Source organism: Gossypium hirsutum, chromosome A11 (assembly GCF_007990345.1).
Source record: "Gossypium hirsutum isolate 1008001.06 chromosome A11, Gossypium_hirsutum_v2.1, whole genome shotgun sequence".
NCBI classification, from domain to species: Eukaryota; Viridiplantae; Streptophyta; class Magnoliopsida; order Malvales; family Malvaceae; genus Gossypium; species Gossypium hirsutum.
The window spans coordinates 2,684,596-2,709,760 of NC_053434.1; the positions used below are offsets into that span (position 1 = coordinate 2,684,596).

The following is a 25,165-nucleotide window of genomic DNA, read 5'->3' on the forward strand; positions in this document are numbered from 1 at the left end:
AGGGATGGAATTAGATATTTTTAGCTAAATTAAATTATAAATTTTGTGAATGTTAAAATATAATTTTATTAGTTTTAAATGTTAAAATACAAATTGACCATATCAAATTTAAAGGACTTAAAAGGAGAAATCTTCCATTATAGGAGGTTATTGCCTCTAACGTCACCCTTGAACTACAAAACTTTAGTGATAGCCCATCAATTGACAGAGGACATGTAATTTATGAAACACAAATAAAATAAATAACCAATTACACTTTTTAGAAATTATGTGCATTTTACTGTTATATTAATTTTTTAAAACATTTTTTTTATCTTACCACCTCTGTGAATTACATAATTTTTTTAAAAAATTTATTTTATTTACAATAAAAGAAAATACCAAGTAAGACAAACTAAATTAGTAAAAAATGAGCCAAATGGTAGAAACAAAGAACATGGACATTATATATAGAGATGGTTAAATCCATCACAAGAAAACAAAAAAACTAAGTACAATATCACAAAGCACTACTTTGAATCAATTGCCAATGTTGACGCAATCAAAGCATTCAAATAATCTTTCATAAGATAAAAAAAATGCAATTTTTACATTAAAACTTGTAAATTTTTGTAAATTAATTTATTTAAATTCTTGAATTTGAGAAAATATAAAAATTTGATTATGTGATTCTGAAATTATGCTACGTCATTTAATTTATTATTTTTTAAGTGATGATATGAAACGATTTTAGAGTGTCAATACTATATCATCAATCTTTTATATTTTTTAAGTGAAATGAACAAAATAAATTTAATTGTCAAATTTAAGTACCAAAATAAAAAATAAATATATTAACCCACAAATAATTACAGAAAAATAAAAGAAAAATAATATGATGAGGGCAAGTTTGAAAATGAAATTCCCTTTAAAAAAAAAAAAAGGAGGCAGGTTCCATGCACCCAACACATCCAGGTTTTAGCTTCGGACTTAGGTTCGGTGTGGACTTCTTTTTATTTAGATAAGAACGGCATACCTCCCCTTCTCTGTTTTTACATTTTAGTTCTCTCCCGAAATCTCTCACTCAAAACCAAAAAACAAAAACAGAGCATCCACTCTTTTTTTCTTGAGTTTCCTTTGTAAATTAGTTCAAGCTGGCGATCGAAAATAAAGAAACCACTGTTCGTTAAATCAAGCCCAAGAACAGAAGGATAATGGTTTTTTTTTTTTGAACGTTCTCTATTAAGCTTTTACTCATTTTTCCCCCTCATTGTTATGTGTGATTAATTGGAATGGTATTGTTTGTTTAGGGAGCTGGTGGGCCTGATGAAGAAGATAACAGGTGGCCGCCATGGTTGAAACCTTTGCTGAAAGAACAGTTCTTTGTTCAGTGTAAACATCATGTTGATTTTCACAAGAGTGAATGCAATATGTTCTGCTTGGATTGCGTTAATGGCGCTCTCTGTTCTTTCTGCTTAGCTTATCACAAGGATCATCGTTATATCCAGGTTCAGTAATTTTCCCTTTAAATTGCTTTCATGGTTCAAGTTTTGCCAAATACTATTTACCCTTTTTTTTCATTTTGAGTTTGTACTTTTTACAAGCATCTTTATTAATTTTCTCAGCATCCAAACAGGCATTGACTAAATTTTCTCGGCACTTTCTCTGTTTTGTTAACAGATAAGGAGGTCTTCATACCATGATGTGATAAGAGTATCTGAGATACAAAAATACCTAGACATATCTGGAGTCCAAACTTATATAATCAACAGTGCTAAGATCGTTTTTCTTAATGAAAGGCCACAACCCAGGCCAGGAAAAGGTGTTACCAACACTTGTGAGGTCTGTGATCGCAGCCTTGTCGATTCCTTCCGTTTCTGCTCTCTTGGCTGCAAGGTATATATATATTTTCCCTCCTCTTTTTTCTAGGTGAGAAATTGTAGGATAAGGGAAATAAGTGTTGGTTGTGTATGCAGATTGTTGGAACATCAAAGAATTTCCACAAGAAGAAAAGGCAGCCAGGTATGAACATGGCAGCATTAGACTCTGAGGATTCATACAGTAGCAGTTGCCATGAGAAGATTAACAACAAAGTGCAGAGCTTTAGACCATCAACACCACCTCCAACTCGAACTGCCAAACGAAGAAAAGGGATTCCCCACAGAGCACCAATGGGAGGATTAATCATAGAATATTAAGCCAAAGAAATGCCATAAAAGATAGTGGCTTATATCCTTTTATATTTACCCTGTTAGTGTTAGTATTAGTGTTACGCCATACATACCTCTCTCTACTATTATGTATATTATATGATATATATATAGGAGAAGCAAAATATAGAAGTGGAAATAGTAATAATGATAATGAGCCAGCTTTTCTAAGTGAGTGACTATAGACATAAGTTTTTGGCAAATGCTAAATTGTAAATAGGGTCTTTCTGGTTTTAGGGCAAGAAGACTAAGAGCAATGTGAAAGACAGGGAAAATATCATGTATTGTACTCCTTTTCCAAGGGAGTGTTTATATCTTTTGCCTATATATGAATTTTGAGTTCTAATCTAAAGAAGCCGTATTTTGTCTGCTTATTTATTGAAGATTTTTAATTTTGTTTTATCCATATCCCAATTTTTAAGTCAAACCCCAATGACTGAGCTCAAAATTATGTAAACCAACTTAAATTTACATAACTTTGTATCAAATTCTTGATATAGATAAATTGATTAAATTTTAAAAGAGTTTGAAATCAATATATAAATGTCATGTGATTCATCGATAATGATTAAGATTGTACTTTTGTAAGCCTATAGACATCAGGGCAAGAGGGAACAGACTCTTCTAATCTTTTCAGGCAACTTACATTACGGTTATCCTAATACTACTACGACGTTTTGCCGTTGGAGTGAACCGGCACAATATCATTAAATTTATTTAAGGAAAAAAAAAAAGGCGCACGTGTCCAAGTCGCAATGGGATGTAGTTGGGGGTAACGGATGTCCTGATTCTCGGAATCAGCAAAGTGGGTCAGCTGCCTCTTGTCCCTAGTTGTGTGTCAATGTGGCTTTCTTAAGGGATATGTGTCTGAAAGGCGATTTGGTTCAGTATTTCTTTTATAAAAATTTTTTTGAAATAAAATTAATGAAATGAAAATCGCATATTTTTCAAAAAAAGAAAAGAAAATTGCATAATAACATTTTCAAATATTATTTATACATATCCAGTACATATTCATCTATAAATCAAAGTAACTTCAAAAGCATTTACTTTCATGTTTTAGACATTTGAACTTAGAGATGGTTATAGTGTAGTTTAAATATTAAATTAATATATTTTATGTTTATTTAAAGTTTACTTAGATATGAGTTTAAAATTTTATTTAAATTTATTAATTTTTATAAAAAAATGAATTTAAATTAAATTCATTTTAAGTCACTTAATATTATATTTTAAATATTTTTTAAAGTAATTATTTTATTTTAGTATTAATAATTATTTTATTAAATTTTTAATATAATTATCTTAATATTATTTTAATATTTACATTAAAATAATATTATATATTTAATATATGTTTATTTTTTAATCTATTATAAATTACATAATATATAAAAATAGCATAATATAAAATATTATAAATTTAAAAATAGATTGAATCAGACTCAGTCTTGAATGTTTAAATTCAAACCTATTTTTCGAGCCTAATTTTTTTACTCAAACTTTCTTAAATTCTAAATGGATAACTCAATTAATCAACAATTGTATTTGAACCCCAGGTATCAGTACTATTGTCTTGTCTTCAACAAGAAGACAACAGGTATATTCTAATATATAAACATAAAAAATATATTTTATTAGTGATTGTGGGTGGAGGCATTGTAGGATAATCACATCATTGACAAGAAGGAAAAAAAAAGAGCTTAAAAGCAAGTGGTGAATGGGGTTAATATCACTTGACCAACTTTTTTCTTTTGAGTTTTGATTCGATCCATGTTGGTTTTGATATGAAATCTCCATACCTCTTTTATTTTAAGGTAAATTACTCTTAAATCATTAAATAATTAATAAATTAATATATTAGTCATTCTATTTTAAGAAATTACAAAATAATTATTAAATTATTTAAAAGTTTTTAATTAAGTAATTAGATTTGTTAAAATCGTTGTTGTATGACTTTTTCTATTTATATTGCTTGTACCAATTGAAAGATTTCCTTCCCCTTCTCTTTCACAATGCAGTTTTTTTCATGAAACATCTTTGAATGTCATGAATCTGTGAACTAAAATTCAAACAGCTTCTTTTTCGATCTTCAACATAGACAATCAAATTAACTTGAATCTATTAATATATGTTTTTCTACTTATTGATGGGTACCAATCCACTATACCAATCGCCGAATCGTTACTTAAAACTTAAATAAAAACTTTTTCAAATAGTTCAATAATCATATTATAAATTTTTAAAATTATTAATAATTTATTTTCCTTTTATTTTATATTATTTATCCATATCTCAAAAAATAGATCAAAAGTGACTATAAAGTAACTTGACGAGCTTTTCTATTGAACACACGAAATGCATGATTTGTGATGCTATTAGTGCCCTTTTAATGCAATAATGAAATTGGGTGTTTCTATAAGTGATTATGGAGATGGACCCGCCATTGTTCAAATTTGTCTAAGCCATGATGTCATTTAGAGTTCAATAATATCTTTATCTAATTTGAGGCTTATTGGCTAGCAAAAATGTATCTATCATATTTATCATGCGCACACTATATATGATTTTCTTTTTAATTTTCCAAATTGTAGGTCCATTTAGCATCGTATTCCTTCACATTGATTCGTGCATTAAATTAAATTTCGCCGTGTATGAATTCACCAAAATATTACCTAATTAATTTTCTCATGTAATCGTATGCAATGAAGTCAATGATGATCAATGCCTTGATTTGCTTTGTAAAAGCCAGAAACCCTTATTTCAATTAAATATTTAATTACGACAGATAAAAAAAGAAAATAAATTAAAATACATATGTTGTGTATTTGTTATATATATGTAAAATTTTAAATTAATTTAATATTTTTATCATATCGATATAAAAATATTGTTTGTATTAATATATATATAAAACATAATATTAGGGTTGAATTATGGGAATAATAGTTTTATACTGACGTGAGTAAGTCGTATAGATTATCCATTACCAAAACCAAGTTGCTGAAGACAAAGACATGAATTAGGGTAAATATTAGATTGTAGCTAAGACAATTAAAATAATGTTATGCAAGTTGATTAAGTGGATAAGAACGGATCGACATGCCAGAAATGCCAAAGTTGTTTGTGATGCAATCCCTCATCATCTTTAACCCTGGCTAGGGTTGATATGGAACACAACCCTATAAAAATGGAACCCCTTTTGGAATTGTATATGATTTTCTGGAACACTGAACAGTCCTTTGTTCTTCATTATTTGGATTTTCAAGGCTTTTTAGCTTTTGTGTTGGCACTTTAGGACTTCAGTGCACAAGGGTTTCTGGAATTATCTAATCAATTACCTGAACCTGCAAGAGATTAGCTACTATTATTATAATACTATCATGATATTAAATTATAGTCCTGATTTTAATTAAAGGTACAAATACCAAAAAGTTATTAATTAAAAAATATTGTATAAAATTAATAACTTCTTCATTATGCTGATTAGGTATTAGTTTGATTAGTATTGACATTGTTATCAGCATAAGGAAACGTGAATTTGAATACGCTGAAATAACAAAATAAAGAACAAATATAATAAAATTTTATAATAAAATTAATGTTGAAATACTTCTTCTTGTTAAGTGAGAAATTTAAGGGTGTTATAATTTATAATATATGTAAATGATATTAGCTATTATAATACTATCATGATGTTTTCACGTTGTTAATATTAATTTTTGATGTTAAACACCTTGATTTAGGTAAGCCAACTTGTTTTTTTTGTGTCTGTGTCTGTGTCTGTGAAATTTGGGTGCATGTCCATTTCAAACCCTGATTATCTTATGATTATAAAATTGGCTTCTAAATAAAGCCTGTCGTTGAATGTGTGTGGCTAGGATTGGAAATCAATTTCTTCTTTATTTTAATTAATACAAAATTATTTCACTTTTGCATCATTCCATAAGGGCACAGAAGGGTGTAATTCATTGCTATATTTATTGAAATTTACTATACATTTGTTCAAAGAGATTCCTAAATCAATATGAATAGATTGAAAAAAGATAAAAATTGATTAAATTGGTGGTTAAATTATTAATGTATATTTTTAAAATTTTCATAAATTTTTAATTATAAATTTAATTGAAATCGGATGACAATTGTATCAAAAATCGATAATCTAACGGATTTGACTATCAATCTGGTTTCAAAAACCATAACCACCACATCTAACATGGTAAAAGTACCATTAGGCTATTTTATTAGGAGTTGGATTGCATTTTTCCCTTTCTACTAAAAAAAAAGATAAATTAGTCCCTATAAATTAGATCAAAGAGCAAATTAGTCCTTATGTTAAAAAAAGCATCCATTTCTATTGTTAAAATTTGGTTCTCGTACGTTAGCATGAGGTACACATGACTTGTCACATGTCATTGTTTGTTTATTCGGTTATCTATTCTAGTTTTTAACAATACAAGTGGACGAAATTTTTTATAGAAATGACTAATTTACTTTTTGATCTAATGTATAGGGACTAATTTACCCAATTTTAAGTAGGGGGAGAAAAATACAACCAGACTCCTAGTACAAGGACCTCCATGGTACTTTTACCTTTTTTTTTCTACAATTTGCACCGATATAAGGATTCTAAGTTTTAACAGTAGAGATTGGGCTTTGAGATTAATTTAGCTGAAAATTGCAAACAAAAATGAGTTAGTCTAGTTTTAGAGATTTGGGCCTATTGCTGTTACATTGAGTTTATGATGAAACAATGAAGCCCAAATCTCCAATGGCTCCTCCGAGTCTTATCCACAGTCCACATCAATTGTATGTGGAGGTATTTTCCACCATAAACGAAGCCTCAAATCTTTGCTTTCGCTGTGAACCAGAGCTCAAAAAACAATGGCCACTGTTGAAGCAATAGCAGCACTATCCTTTTCATGTTACCCTTCTTCTTCTTCTTCCTCTAAATTCCTCTTATATGCCAAACCCAGTGGACTCTCTTCCTTAACTTCCCACATTTCCAAGTCTACTCCTTTACTTTCCCACAATATCTCCATCTCGCCATTAATCAGCACCCAAAAGAAATTGAGTTTTCAACTCTGCTCTACACTGCAAGAGGTGAGCTTAGAAGCTGAAACAGATAAAACCCAGAAATCAAATGTGAAAAGGAAGCTTTTTGTGTTGAATTTGCCTTGGTCTTATACGGTTGCTGATATCAAAGACCTCTTTGGCCAATGTGGGACTGTTAAAGACGTTGAGGTTATACGCCCTTCTCTATAAAGCTAAAGTTTCCTCCTTTTGCCAAAGCAAATTAAAATTATTTACATTACGGTTTTTTTTTTTTGGTTTGCTTTGCGGATTCCATTTTAGATCATAAAGCAAAAAGATGGGAGAAGTAGGAACTTCGCATTTGTCACAATGGCTTCTGGTGAGGAAGCTCAGGCTGCTATCGATAAACTCGATTTTCTTGTAAGTTTCTCTTTTTCTTCATTTTAAATTTATTTACTCTTTTGCTTGGTCTGTTTGAATAAAGGGTATTTTGTTTCCTATCTTTTTTTACACACTTTGATTGTTAGATTGGACTAAATGATTGTTATTTTTAATGATATTCAATTATGTCCTGTGAATTAGCTAGCCTCTGTTTTTCTTTTAATTGAGAGAGATACATTTGAACTCAGTTTGAGCCTGTGCCATTGGATTGTTCATTGTTGGTTTGAAATGTTTGAGGGGTTATCACTTACCCTCCTTGTATATGAGCTCATGATGGAGGCATGGAGCTGAAATTTATATATCAAAAAGGAAGAACACATTATTCGATCATCTCACTATGCATATTTTAAGTAATGATTCATGGTGCAGGAAGTGTCGGGGAGAATTATTAGGGTAGAGTTTTCAAGGAGACTGAAGAAACCTTCGCCGCCATCTTCGGAGCCAATCGTTCCTTCCCGTGAGACACGCCATAAGCTTTATGTCTCTAATCTTGCTTGGAAAGTTAGGTCTATTCACCTCAGAGAATTTTTCTCTGCCTTTAATCCGGTTTCAGTTAGGGTTGTTTTTTCTAACCCGTCGGGACAGTCTGCCGGGTATGGCTTTGTTTCCTTTGCCACAATGGAGGAAGCTGAAGCTGCTGTTTCTACTCTAGATGGGAAGGTAATCAAATTTAATTTATACACACACGTATATATATATTTTCACTATGCGTTTCTGCTTGTGTTTGGAAGGCACTATCATAAAGCCCATAATGCATGGCTAATATGATGATTACCAGGCTAAATAAACTGGTTTTAAGGCTTATGATGGTGATTTGTGTAGAACTCTTTTGTATGATAAAATTGCCTTGGACATAAGTTTGATGTTCCCTTCACTCAATTGTCTCCTTTTTATGATTCTTGCTCGATTTTTTGTAACTTCGTCGTCAGCATGACTGTAATAATTGTTAAAACGAAACGGTTTGAATGAACTCGTTGTTCTGTTTCTATTTTCAGGAATTGATGGACCGACCAATACGTTTAAAATTCAGTGAAAGGAAAGATGATGAATCTGGAGGTGAAAAGAAAGACGAGAAGGATGAGCCTGATGATCAAAATGAAGAGGCTTAGATCAGCATTGAGTTCACTTGGACCTCATCTTTCCATCATTCTGAGATTAGTGTACAAAAATGAGACTTTAAGCTAGAAAGTTTTGTCACATGCCTATACAGGTGGTCTTTAAATGTTTACATTTTCTTTTTATTTGTGTCTTGATAAATTTTCGTGTAACTTATTATTTATATTACACGCATTCAATTCATTTGGATGGGAATTATGTTATATCTCTGGTGATTATTAAAAGGATTAATGTAAACTTTTGGTCCTAAACTTGGTAGTTATGTCTATTTTGGTATTTGAACTTAGCAATCAAGTCCATTCTGGTCTCTAAACTTGGAAAAATGTAAAACTTTGATGATATGATCACATCACTGATAGAAGCTAAATTCAGAAATCAAAATAAACTTAGTTGTCAAGTTCGAGTATCAAAGTGGATAAAAAAAGTACTAAAATCAAAGCAAACCTAGTTACCTAGCTGAGGATCCAAATGTTATAGGCTTAATGTTCAGTTTGACAAGTTATATCTTCGAATATAATTTCAAGGCTTTCAAGTATCAAAATGAGTCTAATTAACAAAATTAAGTAAAAAAAAATTCTCATAATATATTCTTAATCTATATTTACTTAAAATTCAAATAATATATCTGGGTGGAATGTGCCAATGCTTAAAAGATATCTATATTCTAAATGGGTAATTATTACCGTGTTATTAGTTAGCATTATTCTTGTTATGATCATGCTTACCAGAATCGATTAAACATATCATGATCTCATTCTCATACTTTATCTAAATGGGTCTTTGGAATGTGCAAAAAAAGATCATTAAAGTTAATAGGTCACTAAGGGGTTTAGACTATTGGACTGATTCTGGGGAGAGAGATAGACAGCACTGAAAAAAAAAAAAGTAGAAATGAAAAGAAGAGAAAAGGTAACACAACTATGCTGTTTGGTTAGAGAGAAAGAGGGTTTCTTGGTCATAGCACTTGACTCAATAAAGCTTCTTCATTTGACTAAAAACTGCCCAATCCATTGATCCACTGCATATATTTTAAAGTTTTGACAACAACTTTGCCCTGCAATAAAGTAAGTCATTTCATTATCCTAGAAAATAATTGTCACTTGATTAAACATTCTATAGGTGCTTGGCTTGTGTTTAAGCCTTTCTTTTTTTTGTTCTTAGTAGGGAAAATCTCTAAAGTCCTTTGCTTCAATCGTAAGGATAATAAATTTATCTTAAATTCTGTTCTTAATATATGATTAAGGTACTTATGAAATTTAATCTTTTTTAGGCTTATAAATATCTTTTCGAATAAGGTTATCTCTAGTGTTTGAATTCGGTAAAAGTATCATGAAAGTCTGTGTACTAGTAATCAGATTATATTTTGTCCCCTTTATTAAAAAAAAGAGTAAATTAGTCATTATATATTAAATCAAAAAGTAATTTGGTCATTTTAATTAAAATTTTCATTAATTTCTGTTGTTAAAAACTAGTGTGGTTAAAAACCAAACAATTACACATAGCGTGTCACATGTATCTCGTGTCGATGTATAGGGACCAGATTTTAATAATAGAAATGGATAATTTTTTTGACAAAACAATCTGTTTACTATTTAATCTAACATATAGAGATTAATTTGTTATTTTTTTAGTAGATAAATAAAATATAATTCGACTCTTAATATAAAAACTTACACTACACCCAACACTTGTTAGTATTGTTTATTGCAATGCAAGGAATGAAAAGTCACACACAAGATAGCTAAAGAAAAAGGAAAAAGAACGATAAAAAATAACGAAGCAAAAGAGAACACTCTTAGTATTCCTCTCTTGATGTTTTTCTTTCTTGTCCTTATGTTGCTTTCCATGTCAGCCCCTTTGGGCTTTGGCTGCTTTTAGCACTCTTTTTTATGTCTTGAAGAAATGCATTTAAGGAGGCGCCCTTCATTGCCATGCACTCTGTTCTGTGTTAGCACTCTTTTGCACATGTAGTGTCCAATTGGAAAAGCATTAGTTTCATCCTTATTAGACCATCCTATTTTCCTGTGGTTTCTCTAATCGATCTAAAGGGCTATCTTCCAGCTTTTGTCTTTGTTGTTAAGGGGTCTGTTTGTTTCCCTAGAAAAAAAAACCTGGGTGCCATACATGAACACCAAAGACTGTTCTCAAGGTTTTTGTAGCTTGTATTGTCCACAATGGTGTTATATCGTCTTCTCTCCTCCACCTCCTATGGGATTCCCTCATGATGATTCAGCCTCTAATTTCTCCCCTCTTATGATTACAATCATTGGCATTTTAGCCTGTGCTTTTATTCTACTAAGTTACTATACCATAATATATAAATATTGTGGGAAAAATGTGAGGAGGAGAGAGGTTCATGGAAGTGGTGGTGAAATGTTGGACGACAATCACAACCCATCTACTCATGAGCCATGGCAGGCTTCATCTACCGGTTTGGATGAGGCTCTCATCAACTCCATTACGGTTTGCAAATATAGAAAGGGCGATAACTCGGTCGAAGGAACGGATTGCTCCGTTTGCCTCAACGAGTTCCAACAAGACGAAAGTTTAAGGCTCTTGCCTAAATGCAGCCATGCTTTCCATATCCATTGCATTGATGCATGGCTTAGTTCTCATTCGAATTGCCCTCTGTGCCGTGCTAGTATAACCTTTGTTAGCGCTCCACCGGTGACGGAACCCCCTCCCAGCAATGAACTTTCGCAGGACGAAAACGTAGCAGCCGCCGCAAATGATGTAGGCAACGCTCAAGGAAGGAACGCCGTGATCGAGATTCGAGACGAAGGTCATCAGCATATGAGAAGATCAGTTTCCATGGATCATTTACATCAAACCCAACTTTCAGTTGCTGATATTTTGCTTATGAATCAAGACGAAGCGTGCCAGTTTGCATCGGTTATCGCTGGATCATCGAAACAATCCACAGAAGCCAGTAAGAATAGCAATAAAACGAGGGTCTTGCACTGTGTGATGAACCCTGTTGCAATGAAGCGATCCTTTTCGAGTGGTAGATTCTTTCTTGCTAACCAAGGAAGATCAAGAGATCCTTCTATTCCCTTATAAATCTAAAGCAAACCCTTTTTACATAATCCAATCATATTCATAGCAGTATAATCATCTAGAGATAAAGAGAGATTTTGTATCACTGTCATCCTGTGAAAATCAAAAGATATCTCAATGCTTTTTTTATTATCTATCTGTCATTTGCCTCTGCTTCATTGATTAGATCATAAAAAAGAAAAACACGTTTAAGTTGTTCACAATTTTCTTCCACATTCAATATACTGTGCATGAATATCATGGGCGGAGACTTTAAATTTGAAAAAATAAAGTATATTTCGGTTCTGTCAATTCAAATTAATAAAAATTCTTGTGAGAAAAAAAAACGATAAGAACTGAAAAATATTGTCACATATTACTTGTAATATAAACTCTATTAAGAATTTTCCTAACATAATATCAAAATTGAGCTTTTGTGAGAATAAAAGAAAAAAAAAGTTCCTAAAAACTTAAACTTTATCGATGTCTCCTTGGAGTGTCTCCGATGGTTTACCGGAGCCTTGATTCCGGTAGTCGGAAGGGCTTGTGAATTCACCAAAGGTAATACAACTTTTTGCAATCTTGTGTCCCCTTACAAATTGTTTTTTGATATGTTCAGGCAATCTCAAAGTATATCTATCCTCTTCTCTAGTCCTAGGTATGGAGTGGCCGGTTGAATTCCATCTCGAAAATTTTTGGATCCTACGGTGTTCTTGTCTTGTATTAGAAGATGTTTGTGCTTCATTTTCTCGCTCACCAACAGTGTCCTTGTCATCGTCGTCTTCTCTAATGTCGATGCAAACAGCATCTTGTAATGGACTTCGGCTTGCTCCGATTTCATGCATGGAATTGCTACGGCCAATTATAGGTGATTTGTCTAACGACTGCCTAGGCTCGTCTAGCTCCCCGCGACAAAACGGACAAGTTTTATGCGATTCAAGCCATAGATCAACGCATTCTTTATGGAAAACATGACAACAAATTGTCAAAAGTCGAAGCATATCGTTATCGTTGAACTCTCCTAAGCAAATAGCGCATTCTAGGCCATATTTTTCGCGGCGAAACTCTTTGACAGTGGAATAATAAAACGTGGGGAAAGCTTGTATTAGTTCTGGATCGAGGCCATTACTCATATCTGCACCTGCGGCAGCATCGACGGCACCTGAAGGATTCTGCCGTCGACTCCACATACTAACAAGGTTTTGCAGGATGCACCTACAAAAGAATATGGTGAGAAAACCAAAGGCAAACAAAACAAGCAAAATTACTGATATAATTATCGCCAATGGCGGGCTGGCAGTTGACGAGGGTCCTTGCGCGTGACTAGAAAACGTCGACGTCGACATTGAATAAACTGGGTATTGGTGGCCGGAGTATAGATGGTTCCGGCCGAGTATTTTCGCATTGATGAAAGAAAAAACGAGATAGATTCTTCTTCTTTGTTGTGTTGAGAGGGAAGAGAAAAGCAAGGCGACATTGTCAAAGTGTTTTTGGAGTATGAAAAATTGGTAAGCTTAATTTGGAAAGTTAATGCTTGGTAATGCATCATATTTTTGGCTATTGAACGAGTCCTCCTCGGTGAAAATATGATGTGGACCATTTTGTGATTAATTTAATATCAGCCCTTGATCTCTTTACTATTTGTTGCACACCAATTAGATCAATTTTTAAAGAAAAAAACAAAAATAATGAAATAAAAAGGGTATTTGATAACAAGGGCAAAGTCTATAGCCATTCAATAAAATCCCTCGTACATAAGCTAAAGGATCCATTAAAGACTTTGAAATGAAATGAGCAAAAGAAAAAAAAGAAAAAAAGATTACCCCCCACGGCCTACGTGCACGACCCTATCGACTATTCATTGTCCCCGAAGAAAGGCTGTTTACCGTCCTGGGTCACAGTACTCGAAAGAAATGAGTTTATTGAATATCATCGATCCAGTCACCATATATTAGACTGATTTTATCTGGACCTTTCCATTTCTGAAGAGTTCTTTGCCCCGGCCTTTGGAGTACAATCGATGTCCTTTGTGAGTGGTAAACGTCTGAAACCGGAAGTTGGGGAACTGACGCCGCCGCGGGGTCTGAAGGAGTTCTCAAAGGCATTCCTCCGCCTTGCTTCGAGTCGGGCAGGGTAGCATTAGTATCCTTAGTTTCTGCATCACCAAGGCCCCCTCTGTATCGGTGTAGTTCTGCAATAAGAAGAAATATGTATACATTCATCCTTGACACACAGCAAAATAACCCTATATACGCTGGAAAAAACACACACACATCTAATCTGGTTTGCATCACCCCACACATCGGTTTAAGCTAAATCATAAGTAAAAGATCAAAGTTCTGCAAATGAGGATTGCTTTAACAAATTATTGCATACTACCAGAGTAATCTCAAATATCATTTAGGTATACAATAGCATACCCACCAAACAAACAATCCCTGTATACTCATAACAATTGAAGAAAAGTAATCCTGTTCCTTGCTAAATGCTAGTTTCTTTTAACTGAATAACTAATACCAATTACGAACAATCGAAACCCATAAATACTTTCCATAATCTATATGAAAATGGCAAACCAAGCAATCGATAAAACCATACCTGCAGCTCCATGAGCAAAATGGCATTTATTTCCAAAAGGGCAATAACCAGTAAGTTCCCACTTATTACAAATCCTTGTCTTCCAATTAGACGGCTTTGCATTTGATCCATTCCCACCACCACTACCATTTCCTCCTCCGCCGGCGCCACCACCACCGTACCCTCCGGGACCCAAACTTATAGCTACACTCTCTCTATTCTTGGACTGCTCGTCGTGCAAAAAGGTGCAATTATCACCGTAAGGACACCCTTCCTCCGAATAGAACTTCTTGCAATGCCTTCCTTTATATGACCTCTGTGTTTCTCCTGAGAAACTGGTAGACCCTAAAGATGGGATTTGAAATTCTTCCCTCGGCTCCGACAGGATCCCTTTCTCTTCTTCGTGTGCGGCCACGATTTCTTGCCAGTTAGGAGGTGGATGGCGGAGCTCTTCTGTGCTGTGAGCGAAGTTGCAATTCGAAATGTAAGGACAAGTCCCGGCTTTGAACTTGCAACAAAGCTTGGTCTTGAAGAACATCTTGCCTATGGCTCTGGACCTAGTGTTTAAATCCTGGGAATTTCTTGGTTTCTTGTTCGGTGCCTGGTCGGAATTGGACAGAAGGGTGTCGGTGGAGGTTTCTTGGTTGTTCCAAACACGATAATCTTCTTCTGTTGCCCAAACTGATGGGTCACTTGAATTCGGGACCCAATTATCATTTGTCGGAATTACATGAACTACGTTCTCTCTACTGTAATCCATGAGTAGAAAAAAGAAAGGAATTTTTTTTTTCAAGAAAACCCTAAATTAAGTAAGAAACATGGAAGAGGAAACTACCCAGAAACTAAAATTACATGAAAATGGAAGAAAAATTTAAGTTAAAAAGTGAGATTCCTAGAGATTTGAGAAATGGGTATTTTAGTATACATCTAAAGAACCTAAATTTGAACTAAAAATTTCAAAAAATATTCAAGACGACAACACAACAGATCAAACAAAGATAGAAACGAAGAAAAAGGAAATTTTAGTTGAAAGATTTGGATTTAGATCTACGACCTTAAAATTAAAAAAACAAATAGTCTAGACATGTTGGAAAAATATATTATTTGTTAAGGATAATGAAAGTGGGAAAAATACAGAAATAGATATATCTTTTATATGTGGAATGAAATTTAGAGATAATTTGTACTTTTAAAGATCATAAACAAAAGAAAATCAACAAAGCACACAAAATAATTTTTTTCAGATATTTCTTTTTCTTATTTTTTTTCTGGAGAAAAAGATTGAAAATTTGTTGAACTGTCTCACTGCAAGTTTGGAGAAGAGATAAACAGTGTTGATACTGCCAAAGAAACCATGCGTAAACTTGTTGCTTACCTTCCCATTTTTTTTTTCCTGAGTGTGTAGTTTTTTGTCCTTTTCTTATCTTAAAAGTGATTGATTTTTCTCTCTCAGACAATTCAAGAAAAGATTTTTTTTTCTCGTGCCGATTTTCGTGGAAAATTAAAGTACATCACTTGAATTATATCGTAGTTCAGTAAAAATAACAAAAGTATTTCCTTTGGATTTCATACTGAGTTTATATAAATCCAATTTGGATTGGATGAAATATTTTGTGAACTTTAAGCCTTTTAATTTTTTTGAAAATTTTAATTAAGTATTTTTAAAGTTTTTGAAAATTTTTATCCATCTCACAATATTTTTAAAATATTTAATTAAACCTTCAATTTCTTAATAGAAGTTATTAATTTCTTTGTTTTTAGGTATTTCACAATATTTTTGAATATATTGAAGTGGAGATGGATTATTTTATTATTTTTAGGTATTTTACAAAAACAAATCCCTTTGTTTTAAATTAATGACTATTAAATTTAAGTATGTATTCATTATTTAAGTTAAATTATTTATTTCTCTTGAAATTTATGTGGCATAGGGGCAACATCTCATACGAAACTTAGTAGTATATCATTTTTACAAATAGCTTGTAATGCTGCATCTCTTCCGAGACCAAGACATTTTATCACAACTTATGCTCGTTGCATACCTTGGTCTACTACTGCTCGAATAGCATTTTCCGCTGCAGTTTAAGCAGCAAAAAGGGGTCCCCCTTCTTGTAACTTTGAATCCACAAGTGTAGGCGGAGGACTAAGAGATTACCCAACGACATACATCTGTAACAGTAACAATCGTATTGTTGAAACTTGCTTGAACACGAATAACTCCTTTTGGTATTCTCGTTGTGATTATATCATTTATTACAACATCCATATTAATCAATATTTACATACAAATAATTTGACAATTGGCTAATTGCTGAATTGATTTGATTAACTGATTTTATTAATTGTTTATTCAAAAGTGTTTAATAAAACTTAATTGATAGCTGAAACTTAATATATGTAAAATGATACATAAATGCATGATACATTTTTTTGTTAATTATTTATTTGTTTATAATACTTTAGTATTTATTAGGTGAAATTACTGAAACAAAACACTGTTACAAATGAATCAAAACATCCATTGTGGAAATTAATTAGTGAATATTTTTGAAATTTTAAACAAATAAATTTCTTAAGTTCCTTAATTGCAAATATTAACCTTTGTAGAAAATGATAAATATTAATAGTGTATCAATATAATTATAAATTATATTGTTAGTGATAAATTATATCATGTTCTTAGTTTGTAAATCAGTGATAATTATGTCATACTCTGAATAAATTTGTCAAATAACGTATTTCAATTAAATGATGAATGGGCTCGATTAAAAATTTCTCGCGACAATGTTGATTTTTATAGATTCACGGTAGATTTTTTTTTTTGTTTATTTTAGATTTACTTTGAAAAGGTGAAAGTGAAAATAAGAAAATGAAGGCTACTAGTATCTTGACACCCCTATTAAGTTTAAGGGCACGGGATATAAGGAGTATTTTTTGAATAAGCGTGGTTAGATATGTCATTTCACATCTCATTCTCAATCAGTTGTTGAAAAAAGTTGTTTATCTGAGCGCTTTTTATTTTGGAATTTTAGCTCAATAAATTCTTATAAACTTACATTCACCAAACATTATAATTAAAGAGTTTGACTATCCAAATTTTCAACTTTCAAATCAACTAAAAGATACCCAAACTTGCTTACTCAACCCCTCGAATTCTTTTAACAAAAACAGCTTTTTCTTTCCTCTTTTTTTTTTTTCATTAAGAAAAATTCCAATATTTATATTTACTCCTAATAAATAAAATAAACCAAGTAGGCTTAAGCCCACGGCAAGGCAAGTGTTAGGAAGGGATTGTGATTTGGGCTGAGATTGGACTTTATATTACATTTCATTTGCAACGTGGTTGTATAATATTTATTGAAATAAATGTTTTAAATTAAAATTAAAATGTTTTTTAAGATGAGTATTTTTAAGTATAATTATTTATTAGTTTAAATAAAATAATAAATTTAATTAAACTTTTTTTATTTCGCTTTTGAGTTATTTTAACATTATTTCACTTTTATGTTGTTCTTTACTAACTAAAAATTATAAAAATATAATTATATAATATAAATATAAATTAATTAATTACTTAAAACATGGCATAAAATATTTATGTTCCTACATTATGGTTGCATCTCTTTACATATTAACACATCAAAATAGAAACGAATATTTACTAAAGCGTTAAAAATGTTAATATGATAATTTATTTGTATTTTATATTAATATAAAATTATTTATCTTGGATGATATATTAATAAATAATTTAAAATTTATAAAATATTTAAAAATAAAATTAAAAAGTATATAAAAATTTAAAAATAATTATAATAAAGTATACGTAAATTATATTATTAAGTGTCATATTTAAAAACTCAATCTTTTAATTAGTATTTTGATTAAAAAATAATTGAACTTTTTTTAAAAAAAATTGACGATGAAATCGAATTTTTTAAAAAGATGTACATTACTAAGCCTTTTATTTTCGAGAAACTACAAATTTCATGCAACCGGAACTATCCTAAACACGTGGCAGCACCTTCTTACGCAATCGAATCAGCCATTTCTCATGACCCCACAAAGAAAGTGGGGTTCTACCGGTCATCACTCTTTGGCAAAGCCGGCACCGACGTGTTTTCTTACACGTGTCGAAATATCCTTGATTTTCAAAGTCAACTACACTCACCACGTGTCTCTCTAACATGCAACTATTTATATCGACGTAAAGCTCTCCCATTTCAAAGGCCAAACAGTAACTGAAACTGTAAAACATTTTTTTTTTCCGAGAAACAAACGCTCTTCAGCTATGAAAGCTGTGATTTTGAGAGGGGGATCGATTCCGGTCACGTCACCGGCTCTCACCGCTTCTTCACCGAAGGTTTCTCTTTCACGTCAAAGTTCCTTCGCCGGTATTTACTCCGCCGATCAGAGAACCCTTAGCTCTCCTTTAATATCTTTGCTTTCCCCAATGGATAAACGGAAGCCAAAGGGAACTCACCCGCATATAAGGCGAGCGTTGTCCGATTCCGATATTGCAAGGTCAGTGTCTCGGTCTCCCGTCGGATCTCGATGTATCTCGGCGGGGATACCGGAGGAAGAGTGTGCGTCGGACGGCGAAGTAGATAGGGAACTCCGAGCGTTGGTGACTGGAAAAGGAAGCGATAGGGCGGCGAGTTTCGCGCCGGTTTGGCAGGAATCCAGTATCCCAAAGGTGGAAATCGGTTTTTCAGGTGACGGATTAGGAAATGGCGGGAAACATGCTGGCAATCACGGAGATGATTCGTTCGATCATAAGAGCAAGATCAGCGATTACTATCGAGGAATGTTGAGTCTGAATCCCGCCGATTCACTTCTCTTAAGAAACTACGGCAGATTCTTGCACGAGGTAAAAGATTTAACATCAACAATAACATTAATCGACTACGAGGTTTAAACAAATAACCCGATTTTCTTTGGTTTTTCGAAGGTCGAAAAGGATACGGAGAGAGCCGAGGATTATTACGGCAGAGCCATTTTAGTGAGTCCCGGCGACGGAGAGGTTTTATCATTGTACGCAAAGTTAATATGGGAAAGACACAGAGACAAAAGCCGAGCGAGATCTTACTTCGACCGAGCCATGTCTGCGTCTCCCGATGACTGGTAAACTAAGAAAAAAAAAAAAACTCTTTTCACACTTTATATCCTTATAATTGCAAAACCCAAACTCAGTTTCTTGGTGTATATTATTTTGCAGCATGGTGCTTGGATCTTACGCACATTTCATGTGGGAAACAGAGGAAGACGATGGTGATAATGAAGAAGACGAAATGGATGACATTTTTGGAATTTCCGCTCCTCTGGTTCCAGTATTTTAAAATGAAAAAAAAGGGTTCTTTCAAATTAAGTAGACATTAGATAATGTTTTTGTGTAATACTATTACATCAATGCTAACTTTATTTACTAAGCTATCAATGATGCTACAAGATGTTGTTCCAATAGGGTCGGAAGCGTGTAAATTATTGTACTAAAAAATCACACAAAGTTCAATTCCCAGGAAAGAGAGGTGGATCACATGGATCTCTTAAATACCAAGTCTTTCCTTAGACAGAATATCCCTTCTATAGTAATTTAATAGCACAATTAAATACTACTATTATACCCTCAAATATTGAAAGAAAAATAGGACAAGAAAGAACACAAGAGTTTTAATGAGGTTCGGTAAATTATACCTACGTCCTCGGGCACTAACACCAGATGATAACTTTACTATCTTCAAAGTATTACAAACAAATAGAATTCCTTAAGAATTCTCAAATGGGAGAAGAGAGAAAACTAAGAGAGAAAGATTGGTTGGGATGAATTGAAATGAGAAATGAGAAGGCCTATTTATAGTTGAGGTTTAAGGACCAAACAATAAATAGCCCATTATCTCAAGGACCAAAAAAATTATCCCATGCCACTTTTTCAAAGTCAACTTTAGGGTGCTAAACTTGCACCACTTTGTATTGTTTGCCATTAATGTTGTCTCCCATTAATGTTAACAATCTCCACCTTGAAGATTTGATTAGGATAATCACATCTTCACACACTTCCTTCAACTCCCCAAATTCGATAAAGCTATCTTTTGTAGTGCCTACAAATGCACTCTCGAGCGCCATACACCTGAAGGTGCTCAATTCTCAGGATGTTAATCAAGTTCAAACAATGATTAAACTTGATTGTTGTTACCACCTTGGTCATCATATCTGCGGGATTATCTGCTGTCGGAATCTTCTGAAGTAGAATTTTTCCTTTTTCAAAGACTTCCCGCACAAAGTGATATCTTACGTCGATATGCTTGGTTCTTGAATGATAGACTTGATTTTTCGCTAAATGAATAGCGCTCTGACTGTCACAATATAAACTTATGTGACTTTGAACAACTCCTAAGTCTTTCAACAATCCATTACGCCAAATAGCCTCCTTAACAGCTTCTGTAACTGCCATATATTCTGCCTCTGTAGTAGACACAGCTACTGTAGACTGTAAGGTAGACTTCCAACTCACTGGGGCTTTCGCAAGAGTAAACAGATACCCCGTAGTTGAACGACGTTTATCTAAATCACCAGCAAAGTCGGAATCAACATATCCAACTACAAACTCACCAAGTGCTTCATCCTGTTCAAAAATTAAACCAACATCTACGGTTTTTCGAAGATACCGTAGAATCCATTTCACAGCTTGCCAATGTCCTTTTCCAGGATCATGCATATACCTGCTCACAACTCCAACAGCTTGTGAAATGTCAGGCCTCGTACACATCATCGCATACATCAAACTCCCAACTGCATTAGCATATGGGACTTTCGCCATATATTCTCTTTCATCTTCAGTCTTCGGAGATAATTGAGCACTAAGTTTCAAATGAGAAGCAAGTGGGGTACTTACATGTTTTGTGTTTTCATTTACACCAAAACATTGTAATACCTTTTTCAGATATTGCTTCTGATTTAAACAGAGCTTGCCTCTCGGTCTATCTCTACTTATCTCCATGCCGAGAATCTTCTTGGCCTCACCTAGATCTTTCATCTCGAACTCTTGATTCAACTGAGCCTTCAGCTTATCTATCTCATTTTGGCTCTTCGAAGCGATTAACATATCATCAACATACAAGAGTAGATAAATGAAAGATCTGTCATGCAGCTTCTGCAAATATACACAATTGTCATATTTGCTTCTTGTGTACTTCTGCCTTCTCATAAAGCTATCAAATCGCGTGTACCACTGTCTCGGGGATTGCTTCAATCCATATAGCGATTTGTTCAGCTTACAAACCCAATTTCTACCACCAGCATCTGTGTATCCTTCGGGCTGAGTCATATAGATCTCCTCTTCTAACTCACCATGCAAGAAAGCCGTCTTAACATCAAGTTGAGCTAGCTCCAAATTCAACTGTGCTACCAAGGCCAACAAAATTCTAATGGAGGAATACTTCACAACAGGGGAAAATACATCATTGTAGTCAATTCTCTCCTTCTGAGCGTAGCCTTTAGCTACCAATCTTGCCTTGTAGCGAATATCCTTCTTGCTAGGAGATCCATCTTTCTTTGCGAATACCCACTTGCATCCAATTGCCCTTTTACCTTTCGGTAATTGCGCCAACTCCCAAGTATTGTTCTTCCGGAGAGACTGCATTTCTTCATCCATGGCGCTTTTCCATTTATCACTTTCTAAGCTTTGCATTGCTTCTTGATAAGTGATAGGAATATCATCAACAACGGGAAGGGCGTAGGCCACCATATCAGTAAATCGAGCAGGTTTACGAATTTCTCTCCGTGGCCTTGCAACTGCAACTGGTTCTGGTGTACTTAGTGGTTCTTGGGTCAGAACCTCTTCAACCTCTAATTCCTCCATTGTGGCTGGAGAATTAGACTTATTAACTGGGCAAATCCCCATCTGCTCAAACTCCACCTGTTTTGGAGTACACTCCACCTGCTGTGGAGTATTGCTCGTCTGAATATCTTTATCTGCTACCTTTTTCAATGTGGCAGATTCATCAAAGGTAACATCTCTGCTACAGATCATTTTCTTTGTGCTTAAGCACCAAAGACGAAATCCCTTCACTCCAGAAGTGATTCCCATAAAGAGAGCTTTCTTTGCCCTCGGATCTAACTTTGACTCCTTCACATGGTAATATGCAGTGGTTCTAAACACATGTAAGGAATCATAATCTGTAGCCGGTTTTCCAGACCATACCTCCATAGGAGTTTTTCTTTCTAATGCAGATGATGGCAAACGATTAACAAGATGGCCAGCGTATGTCACAGCCTCAGCCCAAAATTACTTGCCCAACCCAGCATTGGACAACATACATCGAACTTTCTCCAGCAATGTTCGATTCATACGCTCTGCCAATCCATTCTGCTGTGGTGTATCCCTAACTGTGAAGTGTCGAACAATACCATACTCTTGGCACACATTGAAGAACGGATCACTTTTATATTCCCCTCCATTGTCCGTCCTAAGCCGCTTGATTTTCTTGCCAGTCTGGTTTTCGATCATAGTTTTCCATTTAAGAAAAACTCTAAGCACTTCATCCTTAGTTCTCATGGTATACACCCAAACTCTTCTGGAAAAGTCATCAACAAAAGTAACAAAGTAGTGTTTTCCTCTCAATGAAGGTGTCTTGGAAGGCCCCCACACATCTGAGTGAACATATTCCAAAATACCTTTTGTATTATGGATAGCAGTACCGAATTTCACTCTCTTTTGCTTTCCAAGAACATAATGCTCGCAAAATTTTAATTTACAAGCCTTTGCACCTTTCAACAATCCTTGCTTTGCCAGAATTTGCAAGGATTTTTCGCTGGCATGTCCCAACTTCATATGCCACAACTGTATTGAGTCCAATTCTTTGTTGCCGGAAGCTGCAGCGACTGCTCCAATAACTGTACTACCTTGGTAGTAATACAAGTTATTTTTCCTGATGCCCTTCAATATCACAAGTGCGCCAGATGTCACTTTCAAAATCCCATCTCTCATAGTAACAACTGAACCATTGGATTCCAAGGCTCCCAATGAGATGAGATTTTTCTTCAAACTGGGCACGTACCGAACATCAGTCAGAACTCTGGTTGATCCATCTTGATTCTTTAATTGGATTGAACCTATCCCAACAGTTTTACAGGCATTGTCATTGCCCATATAAACAACTCCTCCATTTAGTTCTACTAAATTAGAGAACCACTCCCGGTTAGGGGACATATGATAGGTACAACCCGAATCCAATATCCACTCATCTGAATGGAACGACGATGATGATGCAACCAGTGATAGTTCAGAGTCACTAGTATCATGCTTTGCAACACAAGCATCTACAGCAGCTTTTCCCTTATTCTTCAGCTTTGGACAATTTTTCTTCCAGTGGCCTTTCTCATGACAAAAGGCACATTCATCTTTCCCGAGTCTGGACTTTGACTTTGATCTCCCCTTTTGAGTTTTCTTCCGAGTGTATGAACAACCTCGGACTACTAAAGCTTCTGTATCTCTGATTGAGTTTTTCTGTTTGTCCTTCTTTCTCTGTTCATAACTGTATAAGGCCGCACAGACTTCGCTCAGATATATATCACTCCTGCCATAAAGTAGAGTAGTTTCTAGGAACTCAAACTCCTCAGGAAGTGACCCCAACAGCATCAAAGCCAAATCTTCATCTTTGAATGTCTCATCCATATTCAGCAAATCAGTGACTAACTGATTAAATTTGGTGATGTGATCATTCATTGTGGTACTTGGGACGTATGTGAAGCGAAACAGTCTTTTCTTCAAGTGGAGCTTATTTTGACTGTTTTTCTTCAAAAAATTTTCTTCAAGTGCCACCCACAACTTATTTGCAGAAGTCTCCTTTGAAAAAGCATACCTTTGCTCTTGAGAAAGGCATGATCGAATTGTGCCACATGCCAACCGATTGATCGCCTTCCAATCTTTCTCCTGTACATCATCTGGTTTCTCTTCATCAATGGCAATGTCTAGACCCTGCTGAAAAAGGGCATCTAAAACCTCACTTTGCCACATACCAAAATGGCCCGTGCCATCAAAGATCTCCACGGCCAATCTTGCATTTGTAATTGTCGGTCTTGTCCACATGGACGATGTTGAAGCTCCTACACCGACCGTTTTCTCCATAATCTTTCAATATACCTAAGGAAATCTTTTCTGATGTGGAAGATCAGTTTAAACTGCAACCACAGAGCATACTACGATTAACCTTCGGCTCTTGATACCACTTGTTGTTCCAATAGGGTCGGAAGCGTGTAAATTATTGTACTAAAAAATCACACAAAGTTCAATTCCCAGGAAAGAGAGGTGGATCACATGGATCTCTTAAATACCAAGTCTTTCCTTAGACAGAATATCCCTTCTATAGTAATTTAATAGCACAATTAAATACTACTATTATACCCTCAAATATTGAAAGAAAAATAGGACAAGAAAGAACACAAGAGTTTTAACGAGGTTCGGTAAATTATACCTACGTCCTCGGGCACTAACACCAGATGATAACTTTACTATCTTCAAAGTATTACAAACAAATAGAATTCCTTAAGAATTCTCAAATGGGAGAAGAGAGAAAACTAAGAGAGAAAGATTGGTTGGGATGAATTGAAATGAGAAATGAGAAGGCCTATTTATAGTTGAGGTTTAAGGACCAAACAATAAATAGCCCATTATCTCAAGGACCAAAAAAAATTATCCCATGTCACTTTTTCAAAGTCAACTTTAGGGTGCTAAACTTGCACCACTTTGTATTGTTTGCCATTAATGTTGTCTC

General features: G+C 34.0%; 6 protein-coding genes across 6 annotated transcripts; 4 read left to right on the forward strand and 2 right to left on the reverse strand.

Moving 5' to 3' along the window:
- The first annotated feature begins 991 nt into the window (after positions 1-991).
- On the forward strand, positions 992-2,541 carry LOC107922752 (protein RGF1 INDUCIBLE TRANSCRIPTION FACTOR 1). The gene is made up of 4 exons (XM_016852907.2): positions 992-1,196; positions 1,290-1,487; positions 1,660-1,875; positions 1,956-2,541. Exons 1-4 carry the CDS (start codon positions 1,194-1,196, stop codon positions 2,175-2,177), a joined length of 639 nt encoding a protein of 212 aa, XP_016708396.1. The 5' UTR covers positions 992-1,193; the 3' UTR covers positions 2,178-2,541.
- Positions 2,542-6,973: 4,432 nt separating this feature from the next.
- On the forward strand, positions 6,974-8,983 carry LOC107922799 (33 kDa ribonucleoprotein, chloroplastic). The gene is made up of 4 exons (XM_041080545.1): positions 6,974-7,433; positions 7,545-7,643; positions 8,034-8,324; positions 8,660-8,983. Exons 1-4 carry the CDS (start codon positions 7,074-7,076, stop codon positions 8,771-8,773), a joined length of 864 nt encoding a protein of 287 aa, XP_040936479.1. The 5' UTR covers positions 6,974-7,073; the 3' UTR covers positions 8,774-8,983.
- A 1,714-nt stretch (positions 8,984-10,697) lies between these two features.
- Positions 10,698-11,969, forward strand: LOC107924365 (E3 ubiquitin-protein ligase Os04g0590900). The gene has a single exon (XM_016854772.2). The coding sequence runs from the start codon at positions 10,905-10,907 to the stop codon at positions 11,838-11,840; it is 936 nt and encodes a 311-aa protein (XP_016710261.2). The 5' UTR covers positions 10,698-10,904; the 3' UTR covers positions 11,841-11,969.
- A 317-nt stretch (positions 11,970-12,286) lies between these two features.
- Positions 12,287-13,162, reverse strand: LOC107924366 (RING-H2 finger protein ATL29). The gene has a single exon (XM_016854773.2). The coding sequence runs from the start codon at positions 13,160-13,162 to the stop codon at positions 12,287-12,289; it is 876 nt and encodes a 291-aa protein (XP_016710262.2).
- Positions 13,163-13,505: 343 nt separating this feature from the next.
- On the reverse strand, positions 13,506-15,892 carry LOC107924364 (zinc finger CCCH domain-containing protein 12). The gene is made up of 2 exons (XM_016854770.2): positions 14,415-15,892; positions 13,506-14,007 (listed from the first exon to the last, which is right to left on the reverse strand). The coding sequence occupies exons 1-2, from the start codon at positions 15,151-15,153 to the stop codon at positions 13,736-13,738; spliced, it is 1,011 nt and encodes a 336-aa protein (XP_016710259.2). The 5' UTR covers positions 15,154-15,892; the 3' UTR covers positions 13,506-13,735.
- Positions 15,893-18,609: 2,717 nt separating this feature from the next.
- On the forward strand, positions 18,610-19,826 carry LOC107923768 (uncharacterized). The gene is made up of 3 exons (XM_016853929.2): positions 18,610-19,263; positions 19,345-19,517; positions 19,612-19,826. Exons 1-3 carry the CDS (start codon positions 18,685-18,687, stop codon positions 19,730-19,732), a joined length of 873 nt encoding a protein of 290 aa, XP_016709418.1. The 5' UTR covers positions 18,610-18,684; the 3' UTR covers positions 19,733-19,826.
- Positions 19,827-25,165: the final 5,339 nt, after the last annotated feature.

Bases quoted from the DNA above. Each gene is read 5' to 3' on its own strand.
- LOC107922752 (XM_016852907.2), top strand. The intron at 1,488-1,659 runs GTTCAGTAATTT...TTTTGTTAACAG, and splicing joins AGGATCATCGTTATATCCAG to ATAAGGAGGTCTTCATACCA. The intron at 1,876-1,955 runs GTATATATATAT...TTGTGTATGCAG, and splicing joins TCTGCTCTCTTGGCTGCAAG to ATTGTTGGAACATCAAAGAA.
- LOC107922799 (XM_041080545.1), top strand. From the start codon at position 7,074: ATGGCCACTGTTGAAGCAATAGCAGCACTATCCTTTTCATGTTACCCT. The intron at 7,644-8,033 runs GTAAGTTTCTCT...TTCATGGTGCAG, and splicing joins TCGATAAACTCGATTTTCTT to GAAGTGTCGGGGAGAATTAT. The intron at 8,325-8,659 runs GTAATCAAATTT...TTCTATTTTCAG, and splicing joins TTTCTACTCTAGATGGGAAG to GAATTGATGGACCGACCAAT.
- LOC107924365 (XM_016854772.2), top strand. From the start codon at position 10,905: ATGAACACCAAAGACTGTTCTCAAGGTTTTTGTAGCTTGTATTGTCCA.
- LOC107924366 (XM_016854773.2), bottom strand. From the start codon at position 13,162: ATGTCGACGTCGACGTTTTCTAGTCACGCGCAAGGACCCTCGTCAACT.
- LOC107924364 (XM_016854770.2), bottom strand. From the start codon at position 15,153: ATGGATTACAGTAGAGAGAACGTAGTTCATGTAATTCCGACAAATGAT. The intron at 14,008-14,414 runs GTATGGTTTTAT...TTCTTATTGCAG, and splicing joins TTTTGCTCATGGAGCTGCAG to AACTACACCGATACAGAGGG.
- LOC107923768 (XM_016853929.2), top strand. From the start codon at position 18,685: ATGAAAGCTGTGATTTTGAGAGGGGGATCGATTCCGGTCACGTCACCG. The intron at 19,264-19,344 runs GTAAAAGATTTA...GGTTTTTCGAAG, and splicing joins ACGGCAGATTCTTGCACGAG to GTCGAAAAGGATACGGAGAG. The intron at 19,518-19,611 runs GTAAACTAAGAA...ATTATTTTGCAG, and splicing joins TCTGCGTCTCCCGATGACTG to CATGGTGCTTGGATCTTACG.